Raw genomic sequence first — 18,586 nt, 5'->3', positions numbered from 1 at the left:
CGGACTCGACTGGCTTTTGAGCAAGGGAACCTTTACCTTTTTAACTTGTACTTAAAGAAGACCTGAAGCTTACCAGTTTTAGATATACACATAAGCAGCAGATATGTGGCTACTTGAAAACACAGTTACATGTTACTCCAGCCCTCTAGCAGAAACCACTTGGTTTGCTCGGGAACTGTGTGTCATTTCTGTTCCTCAAGAGATGTACTGAGAAAAATGTACTTGATTCTGCACCTCAACTAGCACGGGAGGGAGTAGAGGTTCAGTTCTGATGGGTGAATATTTTCTGGCTCCTTGCTCTTGACTCCTTGGCACTGCTTTAGATTCATACTGTGCAATGGAGTCAGGGTGTCGGTCCTGTTCAAGACACCAGAGAATTCATCCACAATGGAGGGCTTGGATTTATTTTTTTGTTTTTTCTCTCCCTCCCCTTCAAATAACTTCCTCTGAAGCTGTGGAGTTCAAGCTATAGGAGCAATTAACTGACTCTCTAGTGACAACATAAAGGAACGGTACACACTTCCCTAGCAAAAGGAATTTGTGTGCGGGGCAAGATACAGAATAGCTGCAGTATCTATGCAGAGTGCTTAAGCTGTGCATATAGGAGGATCTGGGGTTTTAGCTACAGTGTAGAGTGAAGGTTGCAAATACAGAGGAGGCTGATGCAGCTGAGCCAGCATACATTCTACATCCAGACCTAGCCTTAGGATGACTTTTGACATTTAAGACACATTAAGCCAAGAGTGTTTTGAACTGATACTTAAGAATAGCTGCCACTTCTGGACTGCATATGCAGATACACAGATGGAGATAAATATACACAAACAGAACAAAAGATAGTCATGTCTGTAAGCATGGTAAGTTTCCAGTCTATTGTGGATTTCGTACAAGTAATATGGCTTCACTATAGTCAAGTTCGATATAAAAACTGATACACAAAACAACATACATTATAGCTAGCAGGGATGAACCTATGAACACATGATGCTGCTTTATGCTGAGCCATGCTGTTGGCTTTTCAAGGTCAGCCTATTCTGGCTGGCAGTGGCTTTCTAAGGTGGAGGTCTTTCATGTCACCTTGTACCTGATCCTTTTAATTGGAGATGCCAGGGACTGAATCTGGACCTTTTGCATGCAAAGCAGCTGCTCTACCACTGATCCATGATCCCTCCCACAGTTAAAGTTGCCCTATACCAAGTCAGAACATTGTTCCGTCTAGCCGAGTATTAGCGGCTGTGACTGGCAGCAACTCTGTGGCATTTAAGTAAAGAAAGGTCTTTCCTGGCATCTGCTAACTAAGAGCCTTTAACTGGAGGTTCCAGGGTCTGAGCCTGGGACCTTCTGCATGCAAAGCGTGTGCTCTACTGCTGGGCCATGGGCTGCTTTGATTTTAACCCTTTTATGGTATTGGTAATGACCTACACAGCTCGCTTCTATCAAATTAAACAAGCTTTGATTGAAAGAAAAAGGACTGAGGATTTCAAAAAATGGGTTCAAATTATAACTCTCATGTCCCAATCTCAAGAAACATTCCCCAGACCTGTGCTGGTATGCATGTCTGTTTGGGTACAAAGCTATTACACTTCAAATTTTGATTGTCATTAAAAGCATGTGAATACTAATGTAACAAGTACAAAGACTGCACTGAGAACTCAGTTCAGCTTGAACTCTGGGTATTCCTTTTGTGGCTTTCTCCCTTGGGAGCATTAGAAGGGTGTGGGACAAACAGCCATGAACATTTTTTCCTAAAAAATATATGCCTTCTGTCGGGAGAGGGGGGTGAGCTGAGAATCAGTCCAGACTGCAGCCATACCGAAACCGGACTCTTTGGTTCTCAGGACTGGCTTACAGCTACAGCTCTCTAGGGGTAATACGCCAGGGGGGAAATGGGGCTAATGGGACCTTGGAGAGGTCATTGTATCTATGATGCTCCCAGCAGAGGTGGTAGCCACCAGAGGTAATACTTGGTGATCCAGGATTACAGAGAAATGAGTCCTGGCTTGGCAGAGTTCCAGCTTGGTGCCCTTGTTGATGCATGCCATTCCCACAAAACTATCCACGGAAGTGTCCTGGCTGCAAGCCATTTTACCACTTACCTTGGCACTAAAATCACTAACTAACCCTGGTTGCCTGTTCCTGTGACAAACGTGTTGGTGATGCTGCCAGAATGTCCTTAATTAGGACCTGGGTAAACGCTCCTGCCAGAAAAAAAATCAAATGGCTGCTGTATTCTTGGACTTGGCATGCTGGTGACCCGGAAGCTGCTGGCTGGCCATGCTCCCTTCTGAGTATTTTAGAGGAGAGGGGAACCTGTATAAACAACATCCAAGATGTTGGCCTAGCTTTAAGACAAGCCCTTCCTCCTACCCTTCCCTACTGCTCAAAACCTTTTCGCTCGGGAAGCACCCCTTGTTGACTACAATGGGGTGTTCACCAAGGGCAAGTTAAAAGTCCTTTGTTTTTTAATTTTCTTTTCTCCCTCATTTTGTATGTTTCCATGATTTTGGCTCTACCTTCCCCTGCCCCCCAAACTCCAGGAGGTACGTACCCCAATATCCCCTTGCTAGCTTTGCTGGGGCCAGGGGTGTGCTGCAGTGCTTGTTTTTTTATTTTTCTGTTCTCTTTTTATTTTAAATTGCTGGTGATTTAGTCTTATTGCTGCTGTTGCTAACTGGCTGCACAGTCCCTGGGGAACTGGGAGAGAGGGGGGACAGGGGAATGGGGGGTCCAGAAGCACCTGTTCTGTGAGGCACAAAAATAGAGAGCGAGAAGCCCCTAGGTGGAATAATGCCCAAATCTGGTAGTTTTCTTTTCCCCAACACTCAGGATTTTGAGAGTCAGTCTTGGGCTCTTTGGCATTTCTTTTAGGGGGCTGTAATGGGGGCAAAGCCGTCTTGAATGCCCTAGTCCTAAACTGACAGCTTTATTTGGGCTGGAGAAGCAGTAACCAGAGAGGTCCTGCCTTTTCAGATGTTTGCATTGCATTCTTACTTGAAGCAGGTGTGTGGCCTCTTTCCTGTGTTGTGATTTGTGTAGAGAAAGTGCACATGCTTTAAATTGTTAGGTGAACTCTGAGTTCCACTTGCTTCAGTAGGCATGTGGGGCTTCAGACTGGCTTCTTGGAGCTCTATAAAAACCCTTTCCAGAGAGCAGAGCTCTGCACAACCATAACCGATCCATCCAGATGATATTCCGGCATACATCTGGAGAGACCCTAACTATTTCTAGCCGGCAGAAAAAGGTGTTGCTTGTATAATAAAGACTAATCAAGTATTAATCCCATTAAATTGATGCATGCTGGTGGTCACTTTATGCTCAAAGCCTAATGGTGAAGGAAAGAGCCCTGCTTATGCATCTGGTGGGATCTCAGTCAGTTGGGGAAGTACTGCCAAGTCAAAATGTTAAACCTTTGTATGCTGATCAGATCATCATTGGGTCATGCCACGGTTCTTACCAGTCCATTTATATGTCACTGTAAATCCTTTACCATCTCTAGCCCTTCGATTTCTGCTACAAGCGTGCAAAGTAGGTGATCTCTTTTCCCCCCAATTTTAGTGAGAACACTTGAGGCAGAGATGGATTTTTGCGTGATGCCATATAATGAATCCATGGCCAAGAAGGTCTTAGTCCTTTCCTTCATATGTGGGAGACCTCTAGCTTCCACATGCTTTAAAAAAGGCAGCATTTAACACATCCATGGTGTTGTATCAGCATACTGTGCAGCTATATTTTCAAGAGTTTCTTGACACTCATAAAGAGGTTCAAAATCATACTATTTAATCAGCTGAAATTCTTGTAACTTCATTTGAATCTACCTTATACCAAGTTGCACCATTGATTTGTTGAGTTCAGTATTATCTACTCTTGGACTTGGAGTTGCTCTTCAGGCTCTGAGGTGGAGATGGCTGTTTCCTGCCTGAAAACCTTTGAGCCAGGGATTGAACCTGGGACCTTTTGCATCTAAAGCAGGTGCACTAAAAGGATACCATAGCAATACTCCTGGCTTCTAATTTTAATGTCTTTTGTCTCATGGCTGAGAGGGGGGGGGAGCTGACCTATTATCTCAGCCTTTAAACTTACACACTAGAGAGATTTTATATCCCACAGTCCTAATTAAAAGTTCATGAACTGGCTACTTGACAGCAAATTAGGCTACTCCAGAACAACTGCATGGAACTTAAATTGGGAATTTTATGTGGACTTGGCTGTACAGTGAGTGGAAGGGCCTGAAAAGAATGGTTAGAAAAAACTTGTATACCACATCTCCATCTCTCGTGATATCCTGGCCTCTGTAAGTACATTATGGAAGAACCAGTTTTGAAAACAGCTTCAGATAACACAGCCTTGTTATCCTAAATCAACAATCCCGCCTTGGGCTTCTCACAAGGTATCTAGAGACATCACCCACGTTCTTGCTCCCATGCTTTGCATCCCTTTGTGAATTCAGGAGCAAGTAAGAACTGCTGCCTGATGATTCAGGGGTTCTCTTCCTCAATTGTTGATTCACCCATTTAGTATTACATTACCTCAATGTGTAATGTTCCAGCTGGCATTGGAGTGTCATCTCTCCTTGACACAGCCTGTTTGAACCCTTGCATGACAAGGCAGCCAGCCTAGAAGTCACTTCATAGTGTACTCATTTGCTCCCTTTTGCTTTATTGGGGAGGGTCTCTTACCTTCTGCTGAGGTGAAGTGGACCATCCCATGATCTCAGGGAATTGCAAGAAGTGGTGGGGCCTTCTGTGTTCCCTGGGGACTGTGACAGGCACTATCTGGAGCAACTGGCTTGTTGTGTCTTGTGTGTATGTTGCTGAATGGGGCATCAGTGTTTGTATGTGGCTGTAAGAGTTTCTCTGGGAGGGCTTCTGCTTATAAATTCTGTATCCTTAATCTGTGGTTAGATAACCACCATTCCCTTGGGCTTCAGCAAGCGGTGAATGCTAGCAGAAGGTTTTCAAAGCTATTATCCCCACTCCCAGGTTTCTGTAGCCTTGCTTGCCCGTGGTCACCTGACACTCTGATCCCATGTGGATCTGTATGATGCACTTGTGGTGCAGCCTTTGACTGAGGTAGGCCACCTCTAGTCTGAAGAAACCTATGGACTTATATCCTCTTGTGTATAATTTTCCCATCAGTGAGGGCAGGCAGCTTGCTTTAGAAGCCACTCTGTGTATTTTCTGTCTAGAATAACTCAAGCTGTATTGTTTTGGCAGTTTCAGGATCTCTTTCCAGACATCAGGGATTATTTGTTATGATTCCCAGTTTGTATAAAGGCTGGTGCATTTAACTTCCGCTTTACCCAGGCTTCTGAAGTTGAATCCTGCCTTGTTGATGGCCTCTTTGATTTCCTGGATTAAAAATCTTGGCTGGGCCTGAGCACTCAAAGGTTAGCATCAGCTTGGAGACAGGAGTGTGCAGGGGCCCTATGGTGGTCTCAGGGAGGGAAACCCGACTCTCCCCCATCTAATAGGTGCCAGTTCTAAACTGTCATCCCCCCCCCCCCCCCGTGATAGGAACTGGATCAGGGAAACTTTCCTTCTGAGAGATGATTGTTTTAATGGGTTCCTGGTGGTGATGGCTATAAGTCAGGCCTCATAGCTCCCTCTTTTTTCCTGTGAGGAACTCAGCCTGTATTTCCTGTTTCATTCTGCACCCAGCTTGAGTGCCACGTTGTCATCTCTGGCTTGGCTTTTGTGGCCTTGTGCTCAAAAGCCATGCTGATAGGAAAGCTGTTCCTGTCATATACATTCCAGGTGGTCCAAGGGAAAAATGAACAAGAATGAAATAATACCCTTATTCAGATTTTGTCACTGTTCATCCCCAGGGCTTTTGCTTTACCCTGAATAGCATGTGGCAGGACAGGACAGGGTGATCAAGGCCAAGGCCCAAAATGGTTCATACAAGTCTACCTTTCTCTCTTGATAGCTGGCTTTCAGATTCTCCCTGATAGGTAATTCTTTATAGGGAAGATTATTCTACACTCTCCCTTCTATCTATTTTAAAATACCCGGGACTGACTGTGGATCAAGATGTTCAGGTAGAAGGCCTAGGCCCCAAGCATCATCTTATGGAGAACATCTGTGACTATGATGTGATAATGGGAGATGTGTGTGTGGATCTTCCACACTTCGAGAGTGCCATAGGGGTCCTTAGTTTAAATAGAGGACATGGAGGGGGGGATAATCCTTTTTTTTCCCCTACCAGTTGCACCCTGGAGATACTAATATGCAGGCATCCTGGATATATGCCCCATTGGGGTAAATATCCCCCCTGAGGATTAAGGTAGTGAAAAGGGGTTAACGTCTCCTGTCCTGATTTGAATTGCCCCATCTTCTCTCCCCCCCCCCCAATACCTATAGAAGCATTGGAGATCTTGCACAGATCACTCCCCTTTGTCACAGCCACTTTTGTCCTGAGCTTGAATTGTGAACCATATCCCAGCTCTGGCTTCTTCTCCCCTCAGGTGTGGTGAGATCTGTGACTGCCACCTTTCAACTGCAATGTACAGAGTAGGGTCTTCCCCCCCACCACCACCACCTTCCCCCCCGCATCACTGTTGCGATCACCATGTAGCCACCTGCCACTGTGGTGTGGCTCTGCTTCTGCTCTTTGACACTGCTCGCTCCAACACATGTCTGTCCATGCTGATAAGCTCTAGCTCTGTCTTCGCTGCTTATGTGCCCAGAGCCCTGCCTTTGGCCTGGGCATGCATTGTCAAGCTTGCTTCTTCATTGTGCAGGTGGACGGGTGAAGACGTGGAAACGGCGATGGTTCATCTTGACAGATAACTGCCTGTACTACTTTGAGTATACCACGGTGAGTGGCAAAGGAGCATACTGATTATCCATGCACACATGTGTGTGTGTATGTACATTATGCACACAGGAGTATGCATGCAAGAGGAATGCTAATGTATGACCCTGAAAGAGGGACCATTGACTGCAAGCAGGCCTTTTAGATATCTGGTCTGATTTATTTCAGAAATAGGGTGTGTAGCTGAGCTCCCTAAGCTTCAACTAAGGTTTATGTCTAGGATAGGAGTCCCCAAGCTTTTTGAGCCTTTGGCCACCTTTTGAATTCTGCAACAGGTTGGTGGGCACAACCACAAAATGGCTGCCACACGAGGCAGAGCCACACACACAACCAGAGGAAATTCAAGTATGGGGGAAAGAGTGGTAATTTTAAAATTACACCAGGAAAGAGGAATGAGACAGAGAATAAAGCCAACACTGTGGGGGGCAGTCACCCTTCTTGAATCTGCATGGCCAATCAGATCTTCAGTGGCCAGTCAGAAGTGGCCCCACCTACTCTCTCCAAACACTTGGCTGGCATCAGGTACGTTGTCCATGAGCCCCCAGGTGCCCAGAGACACCATGTGGGAGGTCTCTGGTCTAGGAGAAGGGGATATCTTCCGATATGTTCAGTTTTGGGATGGAAAAGCATGCAGTGTTACTAGTATGACCGAGCACAGTCCTTGTTAAATTCACAAGTGGTCATTCCACAGGACAAGGAACCACGAGGCATCATCCCATTGGAGAATCTGAGCATCCGTGAGGTAGAAGATTCAAAAAAGCCAGTAAGTGCTACGCCTAGGAAAGTTCACTGATTGGGAGGGTGGAAGCCAAGGGTGGTGTATATTTGGTGTTACAGAAACAGCTGCTAGTAGAGCTACATTCTGCACAATGAAATCCCTCACTGGAAAGCCTGCTGTGGAGAGGCTTCTGAAGCGTCACCAGGTCTCACATTTCCAAGCAGCTCTAAAGGACAGAAGCTTCATTTGATTGATGCTGAATGTTGCACTCTGCGACATTTTTGATGCTCGCACAGCAAAAATGCAGAACATTCAGGGACCTGATGGAGATCTCTACATAGTGATGAGCTCTGTAGAATTAGGATAAGGAGAGACACCACCTTTAGCGTTCCTGTTAGCTCCCTACTCTAAAATGTTTTGTCAGGAATGGGAGTCAGCTTACCTCAGGCAACCCGACAATCTGTTCTCAGCTGGTCTACAACCCTGGTCTTGAGGGTAGCTGCTTTGGGCCAGAAACCATGTTAGTTTGGGGAAAGAGGCCCTTAAACCATGTTAGTTTGGGGAAAGAGGCCCTTACAGAGAACAGCTTTCCTAGCAGGAGTCCGTGCACAGGAAATCTGTAGGGAATCTGACATTCATTGCAGAAATCTTGTGACTTCTGGCCAAACCCAGCAGGCAAGGGAATGCTCCACATCGTGATATCCCAGGAAATCTCAGAGTTTGGAAGTCACGGTGACCACCAATCCTCCCCACCTTTCCCCTCTTGCAGAATTGCTTTGAGCTGTATATTCCTGACAACAAGGACCAGGTGATTAAGGCCTGCAAGACTGAGGCAGACGGGCGTGTGGTAGAAGGGAACCACACTGTGTACCGCATCTCTGCACCCACCCCAGAGGAGAAGGAAGAATGGATCAAATGCATCAAGTGAGCATGAATGGGAGGGGAGGGGAACCTGGGGACTTTGCTGGGACTTGAATAACAGGCACTGGGATGCCTGGCTAGAACAGGGGAAGGATGTTCATTCATTTGTTTCTTTGTCTACATTCCCACAAAGGGTTGTGGTTTGATTCTGGACTTTGTGGGAGTTCAGAAGTAGCTCTGAATGGGTCCCCTGTTCCAAGGAACACTTCCTCTTACTGATCTTTTGTCCAGGGATTTTGGGGGTGGGGGGGCATCCCTGATCAGTTCTGGATCTTTCCTAATTCATCTTCTCTCCCTGCTGTATTTTCCACATTTGTTTCCCTTCAGAGCTGCTATCAGCCGGGACCCATTCTATGAGATGCTCGCAGCACGCAAGAAGAAGGTGTCCTCCACCAAGCGACATTAGTTTCCCTGGTCTACTTGAGTGGTGGCAGCGGCAGCATTGGCAGCTGATGCCTCTCAGTCCCCTGGCAGAGGGGGGAAGAGACTGTGCAAAACCACCTGCCATCCGGGGTGGGGTGGGGGACTAGCTTCAACTTCTGCTATTCTTTTCTGGCTTGGGAGCAGGAGGGAGGGGCTACACTGATAGCAGCCCTTTGCTGACTCTTATCTACAAGGAGGCCATCATCCCTGCTAGTCCCTCCACTGGTCTGCTTGAAGCCATCGTCAGTAGTCCAAAGGTCAGGAAGAGAGGCTGTCGTTCTCTTCCACTCCCCACCAATATTGGCTCACCTGTTCATTGCTTGAGCTGGTGGGGGGGGAGGCAGAGTGTGTAATGTAGGCTGTGCCTCCCAAAGGGGCAAAACTCCATTCAAGCTGCCATTGGGAAGACTCACTGTGCTAGGTGTTGGGCTGATACCCTGAGACCCAGAACTAGGCATGGACTGTGTACTGTGAGGGCACTGATGGCTCTGCAATAACAGGGGGGTCAAGACTCTAGCTTTGCAGCACAGAGATTCCTGTGCCACTCTGTCATGACATTACTACCTTTTTTCTTTAGTTGAGCAAGCCTTTTTGGCTTGTTTCCTCCCAAAAGCAATTGAGCTTCTTGATTTCCAGGGGGTTCTCCTTAATAAGAAATTTTATGAACTTTGTGGGGTAAAGAGCAACTGAGAATGTCAGCCCTCAGCAACTAACATGCGGAGCAGCGGGTCAGCCACCTCCAAAAGCTTTACTGCCCTTGTTCTAGAGGGCACTGACTTAGGCTGTCTCTGAGGCCAGCACGGGGCTCACGGCTCCACTGTGCCCTCAGGAGAAGGTGGGGCTCTTGTGAGCCTGGGGAGGAGCACGTGTGGCTGTGCTTGAGCTGGTGGGGTAACCCTTGCTGACGCTTTACAAGGGCGTCCTGTCAAGAGCTGCTGGAAAGCGTGTCACCCGGCAGTTGGGCATGATCCTGTCATGTGCAGGCAGCCCAGAGCACTTATCCGTTGTTACCTTTGCAGCTGGTAGCCCAACATCTTGAAGAGAAGAGCGCTGGCAGCATTCCTCACTCTACAGAAGGAATTAGTGTAAAAGGGGTGTCTGTCTTGCTGCAGTTGCATTTTTCTGCAGGGATGGGGGCTGGGTGGGTTAGGGTAGAGGCTGCCCTGAAGCACAAGCAGGTGGGCGGTGTGGGGGAGCCCGTGGGAGGGGGGACTGAGGGTGTGATGGGTGGGGCTGCTGATGTTTGAAGTATGCTGCCGGGGAGTTTCTGGCTGCCTTGAGGTTTGTGTGTGTGTGTGTGGGGGGGGGTGATCTGTTAATAGATTGCCTTCCCCTTGATAAAGGATCATGGTGCTCTTCATCCATTGGGCTCCTTGGCAAACTCCGCTTTCCTGGCTCAGTATTGGACTATTTATCTGAGGTGTACATACTCTCTGTATAGATTTTTTTTCCTCTCCCTTTAGATTTATTTGTATTTGTTTTAAATAAGAAAACCTGTTTTTGTGAAACAGAAGAGGATTCTGAAGCATTGCTGTGGCACAAGGGGAAAGCAAGGGGGTTGTGGGAAGGGGGTGGAAGGTATTCCTGGTCAAACCACTTGGGGTACAGTTTTATTCTGAATCCTTTTCCTTTCTTAATCTTTGCCACAACCCTGTGATCTAGCACAGAGCAACTGCAGCAAATAAATGTCGATCTCACACTAGTCTCAGTCTCCACCTGTGTCTTCCTGGTCTCCAGTTATGTGGATTTCCTGTTTTGTTTGGGACAGTCACATCCTCAGTCAGAGTCTGGTGTGTTGGGCGGCTGGAGGTGGGTGTGTGATGAGTACCAGGGCAAAAATTGAAGGGAGAGCAGTGGGTGGGTGGGTGGGCAGCATAGAGTGGGAGACCAGAGTGCCCTCCTCACCTGGGCACATAGCAGCAGGCACACATGGCAAAGAGCAGAAACCCCGGGTACAGCCAGGAGGTGCCAAATCGTAGCCCTTTGGTCCTTCTGAAATAATGGTGAAATAATGGTCCTCTCAGAAGAAGTAGGTGGCAGGCACTGTTTTCTAGCCACCTTTTAGTTTGAACACTGGGTGCGATATACCTGGAGCAGAGGTATTAGTGGGCATGTTCCCTGCCAATAGCCATTTGTGTGAGATTCACCTAGCTTCATTTTCCAAGGAGTCGGTGCCTCTTTTCTATAAGACCAGACAACCCTGGTCTCATGTATGAAAGAGGTGCAAAAACTACACAGTCCTACACTTTCCTCAGAGTTAGCCTGTCTGAGCTATCTCTTAGGATGTGTGTAGATGAGGCTTATATGCCGTGTTGTCCTAGGTCAGTTGTGTGTATGTATGTATATATATGTGTACGTGTGTGTGGGTGTATATAAATGTACAACAGGTACAGGGGTTTATATACTAGAAAAATGAAGAAATGACATAAATGCCAGGGATGGGGGTAGGGGGAGGATTCTTAGCAGTTGAGTGAAGTGCATGATCTACTCCATTTACAGGTAATCAGTGCTACATTTGAATTGTAGAATTTCCAGCCTTGCAATTTGTAGAATGAGAAGTCAGATTAGGGAATTTGCTTCCTTTCAGAATGTTACCTTTGTGCGTGGTTAGAAGATGCTCCCAAAATGTAGACTTCCAAATGTGTCTAATACAGACCAAATATACCTTAAAATGAATTTATGAAAATATTAATTGGTGATTTGTGAGGCTAATAGCAGGAATGAAAAGGGAAATATCGGTAAGGGCAGTCAGGAAGTCTCAACCTCCATCCTCAGGAAATCAAAATCCTTAATTTTGTTTCTGAATTTTTAGCACATACTGTTTCCTGGCATATACACAAGACACAGGGATTACATTATCTCTGTGTGTGCAAAATTCGTTTCCGAAATACCCACCCTTTTAAATTGCTCTTAGAATTATTGGTTTAAGTAAGCTTAGAAAAGTAGTAGATTGTCAGCTTCATATTCACCACCACTTGCCCACTGCCCCTTTCAGCATCTACAGAAATGCTCAGTAATGGGACTGCCTTTATTTAGTAATGCATGCTAACAAGATTGCCGAGGTGTTACAGGATAGCAGTTTCTTTATTGCAGCTGCTGTGTCTCCTCACTCAAAGTCAGATGGGTGATGCTACACTTCATGGGATTATTTGTTACCGTGTCCCTGAAAGTTTTAATGGGCTCTTGTACTGGATTATGAAGATCTGACCTTAGACTCCCTCTGTTTAAATTTAGGGCTGATCTTTTTTACCTTCATGATGCTCTCTCTCCTTTGGTCAAAGGTTTTGAATTTCAAATACTGTGCTATTTCATAGAAAGTCAGTAGATGGCAGCAGAGAACCAGATTTGTTTCACTAAGCAGAAAGACATTTCATAAATATAGCTTGATATGATAGTCCATATTCTGCTGAAGGCATATGCTTCAGTCTGTGTTTTTTTTTAAGGACTCAGTACCTCCTACAACATGTCATTCAGTGTTCCCAATTACCCACTACTAGTGTGGACAGGTGTCCCTTAACCAAAGTCCTGGGCTCAACACTCCATTCTTCCCTACCCAACCTAATTTCCCAGTAGTCTCTTACCCAAGCCCCTCCGCACCTTAATAGACACAAGTGGCTTGTCCCAGTGAAATAGTAAGTTTTCAGCAGAAAACATGGGAATTCAGATTAGTCAGTATATTGCTAGTAATCAATCTGTACAAGGAAACTAAAGCAGAAAAGGATTTAGCAAGGCCAGACAATGAGATTGTGGCTGCCAGATGCAATGTTAGAAAGTGCTCCTGTGTTGGGTTGCCAGCTCTGGGTGGGGAAATGCCTAGAGATTTGGGGGAGGGACCTTGGTGGGGATATAATGCCATAGAATTCACCTCCCAAAGCAGCCATTTTCTCCAGGGGATCTGATCTCTCGTTCCTCCATTCCCAGGTCAGTTTCTGGATTTCTACTCTGGTGGACAGAAGATGTCCACCTCTCCACAGGTGTTGTATTCAGTTTTTGGGTTCTGCAGACCACCCTTACTACAGCTGCATCTCTGACAGGATGGGGTGCCCATTGCAGTGGGGAGGTTGTACAGGGTAGGTGGTCCACACTAAATAAAGGGCTTCACTTTAACATCCTTGAGTTGCGTGCAATCAGATCTGCCCTTATCTCTCTCACAGATATCCTCATGGGGGGAAGAGTGCTGGTTCAGACAGATATATGCTATCTGAACAAACTGGCAGGTACAGGATAGCAGACGATGTTATGGTTTGGACTGTGGCTGTTCAGAACCAGATTTCCCTCAGGGCCATTCACATAGCAGAGACCAGGAATTCTACTGCCAACAGGTTAAGCAGAACTTACCTTTCCAACCCCAAATGGTTCATTCAAACCAAGTTATCTTCTGGGCAGGGAACAACGGTCACTGGGTGTGTGTGTGTGTGGGGGGGAAGGTATCTGAATTTCCTGCATTGTGCAGGGGGTTGGAGTAGATGACCCTGGAGGTCCCTTCCAACTCAATGATTCTGTTATTCTAAGTATCTTCACCCAGTCTTTGAGAGGTGGGAGGTTCCCCAAGTGGACCTTTTTGCCACATATGAGACAAGGCCCCAAAATTCTGCGCTCTAGCAGGTGTCAGCCTGGCTTTGTTAGGACATGCATTCCAAATCTCCTGGATGGGTGGTCTGTTCTATGCCTTTCCCTTGTTCTCCCTCTGAGCAAGGACCTAAGGAAGCTGTCTTTTTTCAGGAAAATCAGATTGTGTGTCCTGATAGCTCCTTTCTGGCCACATCAGATTGGGTTTTCAACGCTCTTTCACCTAGCAGGCTCAGACTACATGATCCTTCCCCCTGCACCAGACTTACTGACATGGGGCCCTCTTCTACATCACGACATTGATGCCTACGCCTCACGGCATGGAGGACATGTCCTCAGGGCTCCAGTTCTCCCCAGAGGTTTATGATGTATTAATCCAGGCTAGAAAGCCCTTCACTAGGTACTTCTACTCTAGGGAATGGACTCAGTTTGAGAACTGGGCTAACTCAAAGGGTGTTTCACCACTCGCCCCTTGCCCTTAGAGTACTTGCTCTCTCTGGTGCACAGAGGTTTAGCTTAATCAAAGTGCAGGAAAAGGGGGGGGGGGAAGACCCAACCCAACAAAATGGAATCACGAACCTCGAAGGTAAGTTAGAAAGCAAATAAGGGGCCAGTAGTTAAAACTTAAATATATACTTAAGTATATTTAAGTTTTAATCACAGTGGGTCACTTTCTCTACTTCTAGTGCAACTTATGGGAACCCCTTTTGAATCCTTGACTTCTTAGCCCCTGGCCATGCTTACCAGGAAGGTAGCATTCCTGATGGCAGTCACATACGCCAAAGGGTGAGAGAACTGGCAGCTCTTAGAGTAGACCCTCCCCTATTCCTGAAGGTTTTTAATTAGAAGGTCGTCCTACACCTGAGTTTGGAGTTTGGAGTTCGTACCTAAGGTGGTTTCCAAGTTTCACCTGGCCCAGGAAGTAGTCTTACCCATATTTTCACCTCCCTGTCCTCCCAAGCTGAAAACGCAGTTCATACTTCAGATGTTAGGAGGGCCTTGTTGTATTACATTAGCAGGACAAAGCCCTGTGAGGTAGCCAGTAAACCCTGCCCTCTCAATATCCAGGCCCATTCCACCAGAGTGCAAGAGCTCTCAGCCACTTTCCATCACAGAGTCCAGCTCGATATTTGCAAGGCTGCAATGTAGTCAATTGAGGACACCTTTGTGAAACATTATGTGTTGGACCTGCAGTCAAGAAAGGGTGCAGACGTTGGCAAGGTGGTTCTACAGTAGTTTCTTCAATGAGAGTATCACCCCACCTCCTTTCGGTGAGCAGCTCACTAAAATCCCATTGTGGGGCTACACCAAAGACAAGATGAAAACAATTGCACTTACCTGTAAGTGTTCATTGACATCTGTGCAGATGTACATTCACTCCCTCCTGCCCCACTGTGAGCTCTCATAGGTATATATTTAAGTTTTTCCTACTTCTAGGCGACTGAGTGGGTGTCGCCTTGACTCTTGCTCCTCAGTTATTATTGGAGTATGGCAGGAACTGAGGGTAAAAAGGTTGCTGGCCTTCAGAGCACATGACGGTTTAGGTGGAAAGAAGCTGTTGTGTCAGCTCCAGAGGGAAGGGCAGCCCCCCTTCGGTTCCTAGGAGCTAGAAAAATAATATCTATGGCTGGCCTGTGTGCAGCCGTAGTCTCAATGTGTGTCTGCACAAAAGATGTCAATGAACGATAGTTACAGGTAAGTGCAACTCTGTTTTCTTTGCTACCGCTGCTTTGAAATTTTATTTATTATTTATTTATTTTATTGACTTTTATCCCGCCCTTCCAGCCTAGGCTGGCTCAGGATGACTTACAACAGAATAAAATTCTCATAATCCATAAAACACAATTCAGTACATTACATTACATTAATACAATTCTTGATAAATAATACAATAGTATAAAACAATATTAAAATCAACAATGTTAAAGTGCTAGCAATTCCAGTTTTACTTAAGTTCTATTGGTCTGTTTCAATTGGTGGGGATTAGGACAGGCAGTGGTCACAGGGACCAGTGGATCAGGGCTTCCACCATAGTTATCAGTTGTTATTACTAGTGCTACCGATGGCTGTAATTGTAGTAGTGGTGGTGCTGGTGGTGGTGGCGGCTCCAAAGTCCTGGCGGAAGAGCTCCGTTTTGCAGGCCCTGCGGAACTGTAAACGGTCCCACAGGGCCCTGATCTCCTCTGGGAGCTCATTCCACCAGAGTGGAGCCGCCAACGAAAATGCCCTGGCCCTAGTTGTTGCCAACCTGGCCTCCTTAATACTTGGGAGGACCAGTTGGTTCTGGGTCCCTGAGCGCAGTGCGCTCTGGGGCATATATGGGGAAAGGCGGTCCCTCAGGTATGTTGGACCCTGGCCATAAAGGGCTTTAAAGGTAAGAACCAGCACCTTGAAGCGAATCTGGTATGCTATAGGCAGCCAGTTCAATGTCTTTAGCACAGCCTGGATGTGTTCCCAAATTGAGAGTCCCATCACTAGCCTGGCCGCGGCGTTTTGCACCAGCTGCAGCTTCGGGATTTGCGATAAGGGCAGCCCCATGTAGAGGGCATTACAGTAATCCAGTCTCGAGGTGACCATCGCATGGATCACTGATGCCAAGTCGCCACGTTTGAGGAAGGGAGCCAACTGCTTAATCAGCCGAAGATGGTAAAAGGTCGACCTGGCAGTGGCTGCTACCTGGGCCTCCATTGTTAAGGAGGCATCCAGGAGCACTCCCAGACTCCTAACCTCCAGTGCTGGCATCAATGGCACCCCAGCAAAGGTCAGGAGCAGGATCCCTACCCCCAGACCGCTGCGGCTCAAGCACAGGACCTCCGTTGTCGTTGGATTCAATTTCATCTGGCTCAGCCTAAGCCAACCAGCCACAGCTTGCAACGCCCAGTCTAGAACATCCGGTTTGGAGTTGGGCTGGCCGTCCAACAACAGATAAAGCTGGGTGTCATCTGCATACTGATGACAACCCAGTCCATACCTCCGGGCAATCTGGGAAAGAGGGCACATATAGATGTTAAAAAGCACTGGGGACAGCACTGCACCTTGTGGCACTCCACATTTCAGTGGGTGCCTCTGGGACAGCTGATCCCCCAGCACCACTCTTAGTCCCTGACTTTGGAGAAAGGAAACAAGCCACTGTAAGGCTGGTCCCTGGATTCCAGTGTCGGCAAGGCAGTGGATCAGTAGCTGATGGTCGGCCTTGTCAAATGTGGCCAACAGGTCTAACAGGTCTAACAGCAACAGTACTGCCGATCCACCTCGATCCTTCGGAGGTCATCCATGAGGGTGACCAGTGCCGTCTCTGTCCCATGACCAGGGCGAAAGCCAGACTGGAAGGGATCTAAAATAGAAGCATCATCCAGAAAGCTCTGTAACTGAAGTGCCACCACCCTCTGTATTATCTTGCCAAAATAAGGCAAGTTGGAGACTGGCTGGTAGTTGGCCAATTCAGCCGGATCCAAAGATGATTTTTTCAGGAGGGGGTGCACCACTGCCTCCTTAAGTGCCTCCCGTATGGCATCCCGCAACCCCTCGCGAGCTGCTTTAATTAGCCATGACGGGCATGGATCCAGGGAGCACGTGGTGGGGCGTACAGTCAAGAGCAATCTGTCAACTTCTTCTAGGCTGAGCGGGTCAAAATAATCCAGAATGTGACTAGAAGACGTGCTAGGAGCCTCAAGTTCATTCACTGTATCAACTGTGGTGGGAAGGTCATGGTGGAGCAACAAGACTTTATCTGCAAAATAGCTCGCAAAAGCCTCACAGCCAATATCCAGTTCCCTATGCTTTAGTCTGCCTTGTAGCAGAGCCGTAATAGGCCAAATTGTTCTATACCATTGGGCTGGGCATGAGTTTGCAGACGTGATCGTGGCCGCATAGTACTGTCTTTTTGCAGCCTTGACTGCCATCTCGTAGGATCTCATAAACGTCCTATAAGATGCTCTTGTAGCTTCGTCACAAACCCGCCGCCACTGCCTCTCTAGCTGTCTCAGCCCCCGTTTCATCAGCCGCAGCTCCTGGCAGGCCTGGCCTGGGGCTGCAGAGGGTGCTGGGGAACAATCTCGTTGATGGCTGTTGAGAGTCAGCAGTGCCAGTCCTCCACAAGCTCATCTAACGAGATGCCAGGGGGCTTAGGATCCTGAAGAGCCATCTGAAGCCATGTTGGGTCCATTTGGCTCCGCAGGCGAGCCCAAATCATCTTGCCGCCCAAACAGGGTTGGAGTGGGATATTTAGCCGGGTCTTCAAGGCAAAGTGGTCCGACCATGGCACTTCTGAAGCAGTGATCTGGTCCACTGTAACTCCCGCTGCAAAGACCAAACCGAGTGTGTACCTAGCCCAGTGAATGGGGGCCGAGATGAACTGGGAGAGACCCAGGGCCACCATGGACACCACTAGGTCCACTGCCTGCATAGAGGTCACGTCATCAGCATGGACATTGAACTCACCCAAGACTAACAGCCTAGGGTGTTCCAAGGCCCAGCCTGCTACGGCCTCTAGCAGTGAGGGCAGACTATTGGCCAGTGCATTGGGCGGCCGGTACACCAGCCAAATCGCCATACTCTCCTCAGCTTCCCACACCAGGGCGACACACTCAGTGCCTGTGATCCCCAGAGGTGGGAGCACCCAGAAGGAGTAAGCCTCTCGGATGAATAACGCCACTCCCCCCCCCCGCCCCTTAGTCCGCGATTGGCAAAGGACCGAAAATCCAGGTGGGGCTGTTTGGGAGACAGACACTGTCTCTCCCTCTCGCATCCAGGTCTCGGTCACACACACCAGGTCTACATTCTGTTCCAACAGAAAGTCCTGAAGGACTGTGGTCTTATTATTTATAGACCTGGCATTACACAGCACCAATGTCAGAGAGGGGTTAACAGTCCTGGCCCCACTACTGACTACCTTTGGGATGGGACGTAAGCTGGAAGGAGGCAGAGCTAGAATATTTCTCTGCCCCCTTCCCTCAACTCTCTGCCCTGTCCCACCACTATACTTTCCCCTCCCCAGGAGCACTGGTATCGTCTGCCCGGCCATCCCCTAAGTGGTCCTCAAAGACCACAGTTGTTATTCACATACCAATATATAGGAAAGGACGAGATACTACACAGTTCTCCAGTACTGTATCCCAATTATTCCTAATACTCTAATCTATC

General features: G+C 47.5%; 1 protein-coding gene across 2 annotated transcripts in view; it reads left to right on the top strand.

Moving 5' to 3' along the window:
* The window catches only part of CYTH1 (cytohesin 1), a 77,344-nt gene extending 66,772 nt beyond the window's left edge, over positions 1-10,572 (top strand). The window contains exons 10-13 of one of the 2 annotated variants that reach the window (XM_015417002.1): positions 6,740-6,816; positions 7,505-7,576; positions 8,301-8,455; positions 8,780-10,572. In XM_015417002.1, the coding sequence (XP_015272488.1) occupies positions 6,740-6,816; positions 7,505-7,576; positions 8,301-8,455; positions 8,780-8,858 (383 nt within the window). In that variant the 3' untranslated portion in view covers positions 8,859-10,572. Of the gene's footprint in view, positions 1-6,737; positions 6,817-7,504; positions 7,577-8,300; positions 8,456-8,779 lie in introns of both variants that reach the window. The other variant, XM_015417003.1, reaches the window with a different exon arrangement.
* Positions 10,573-18,586: the final 8,014 nt, after the last annotated feature.

The sequence above is a fragment of the Gekko japonicus genome, unplaced genomic scaffold (assembly GCF_001447785.1).
Source record: "Gekko japonicus isolate JY-2015 unplaced genomic scaffold, Gekko_japonicus_V1.1 scaffold518, whole genome shotgun sequence".
Taxonomy (NCBI): Eukaryota; Metazoa; Chordata; class Lepidosauria; order Squamata; family Gekkonidae; genus Gekko; species Gekko japonicus.
Note: the sequence above shows the minus strand (reverse complement) of the source record. Positions and strands in the feature narration are given on the sequence as shown.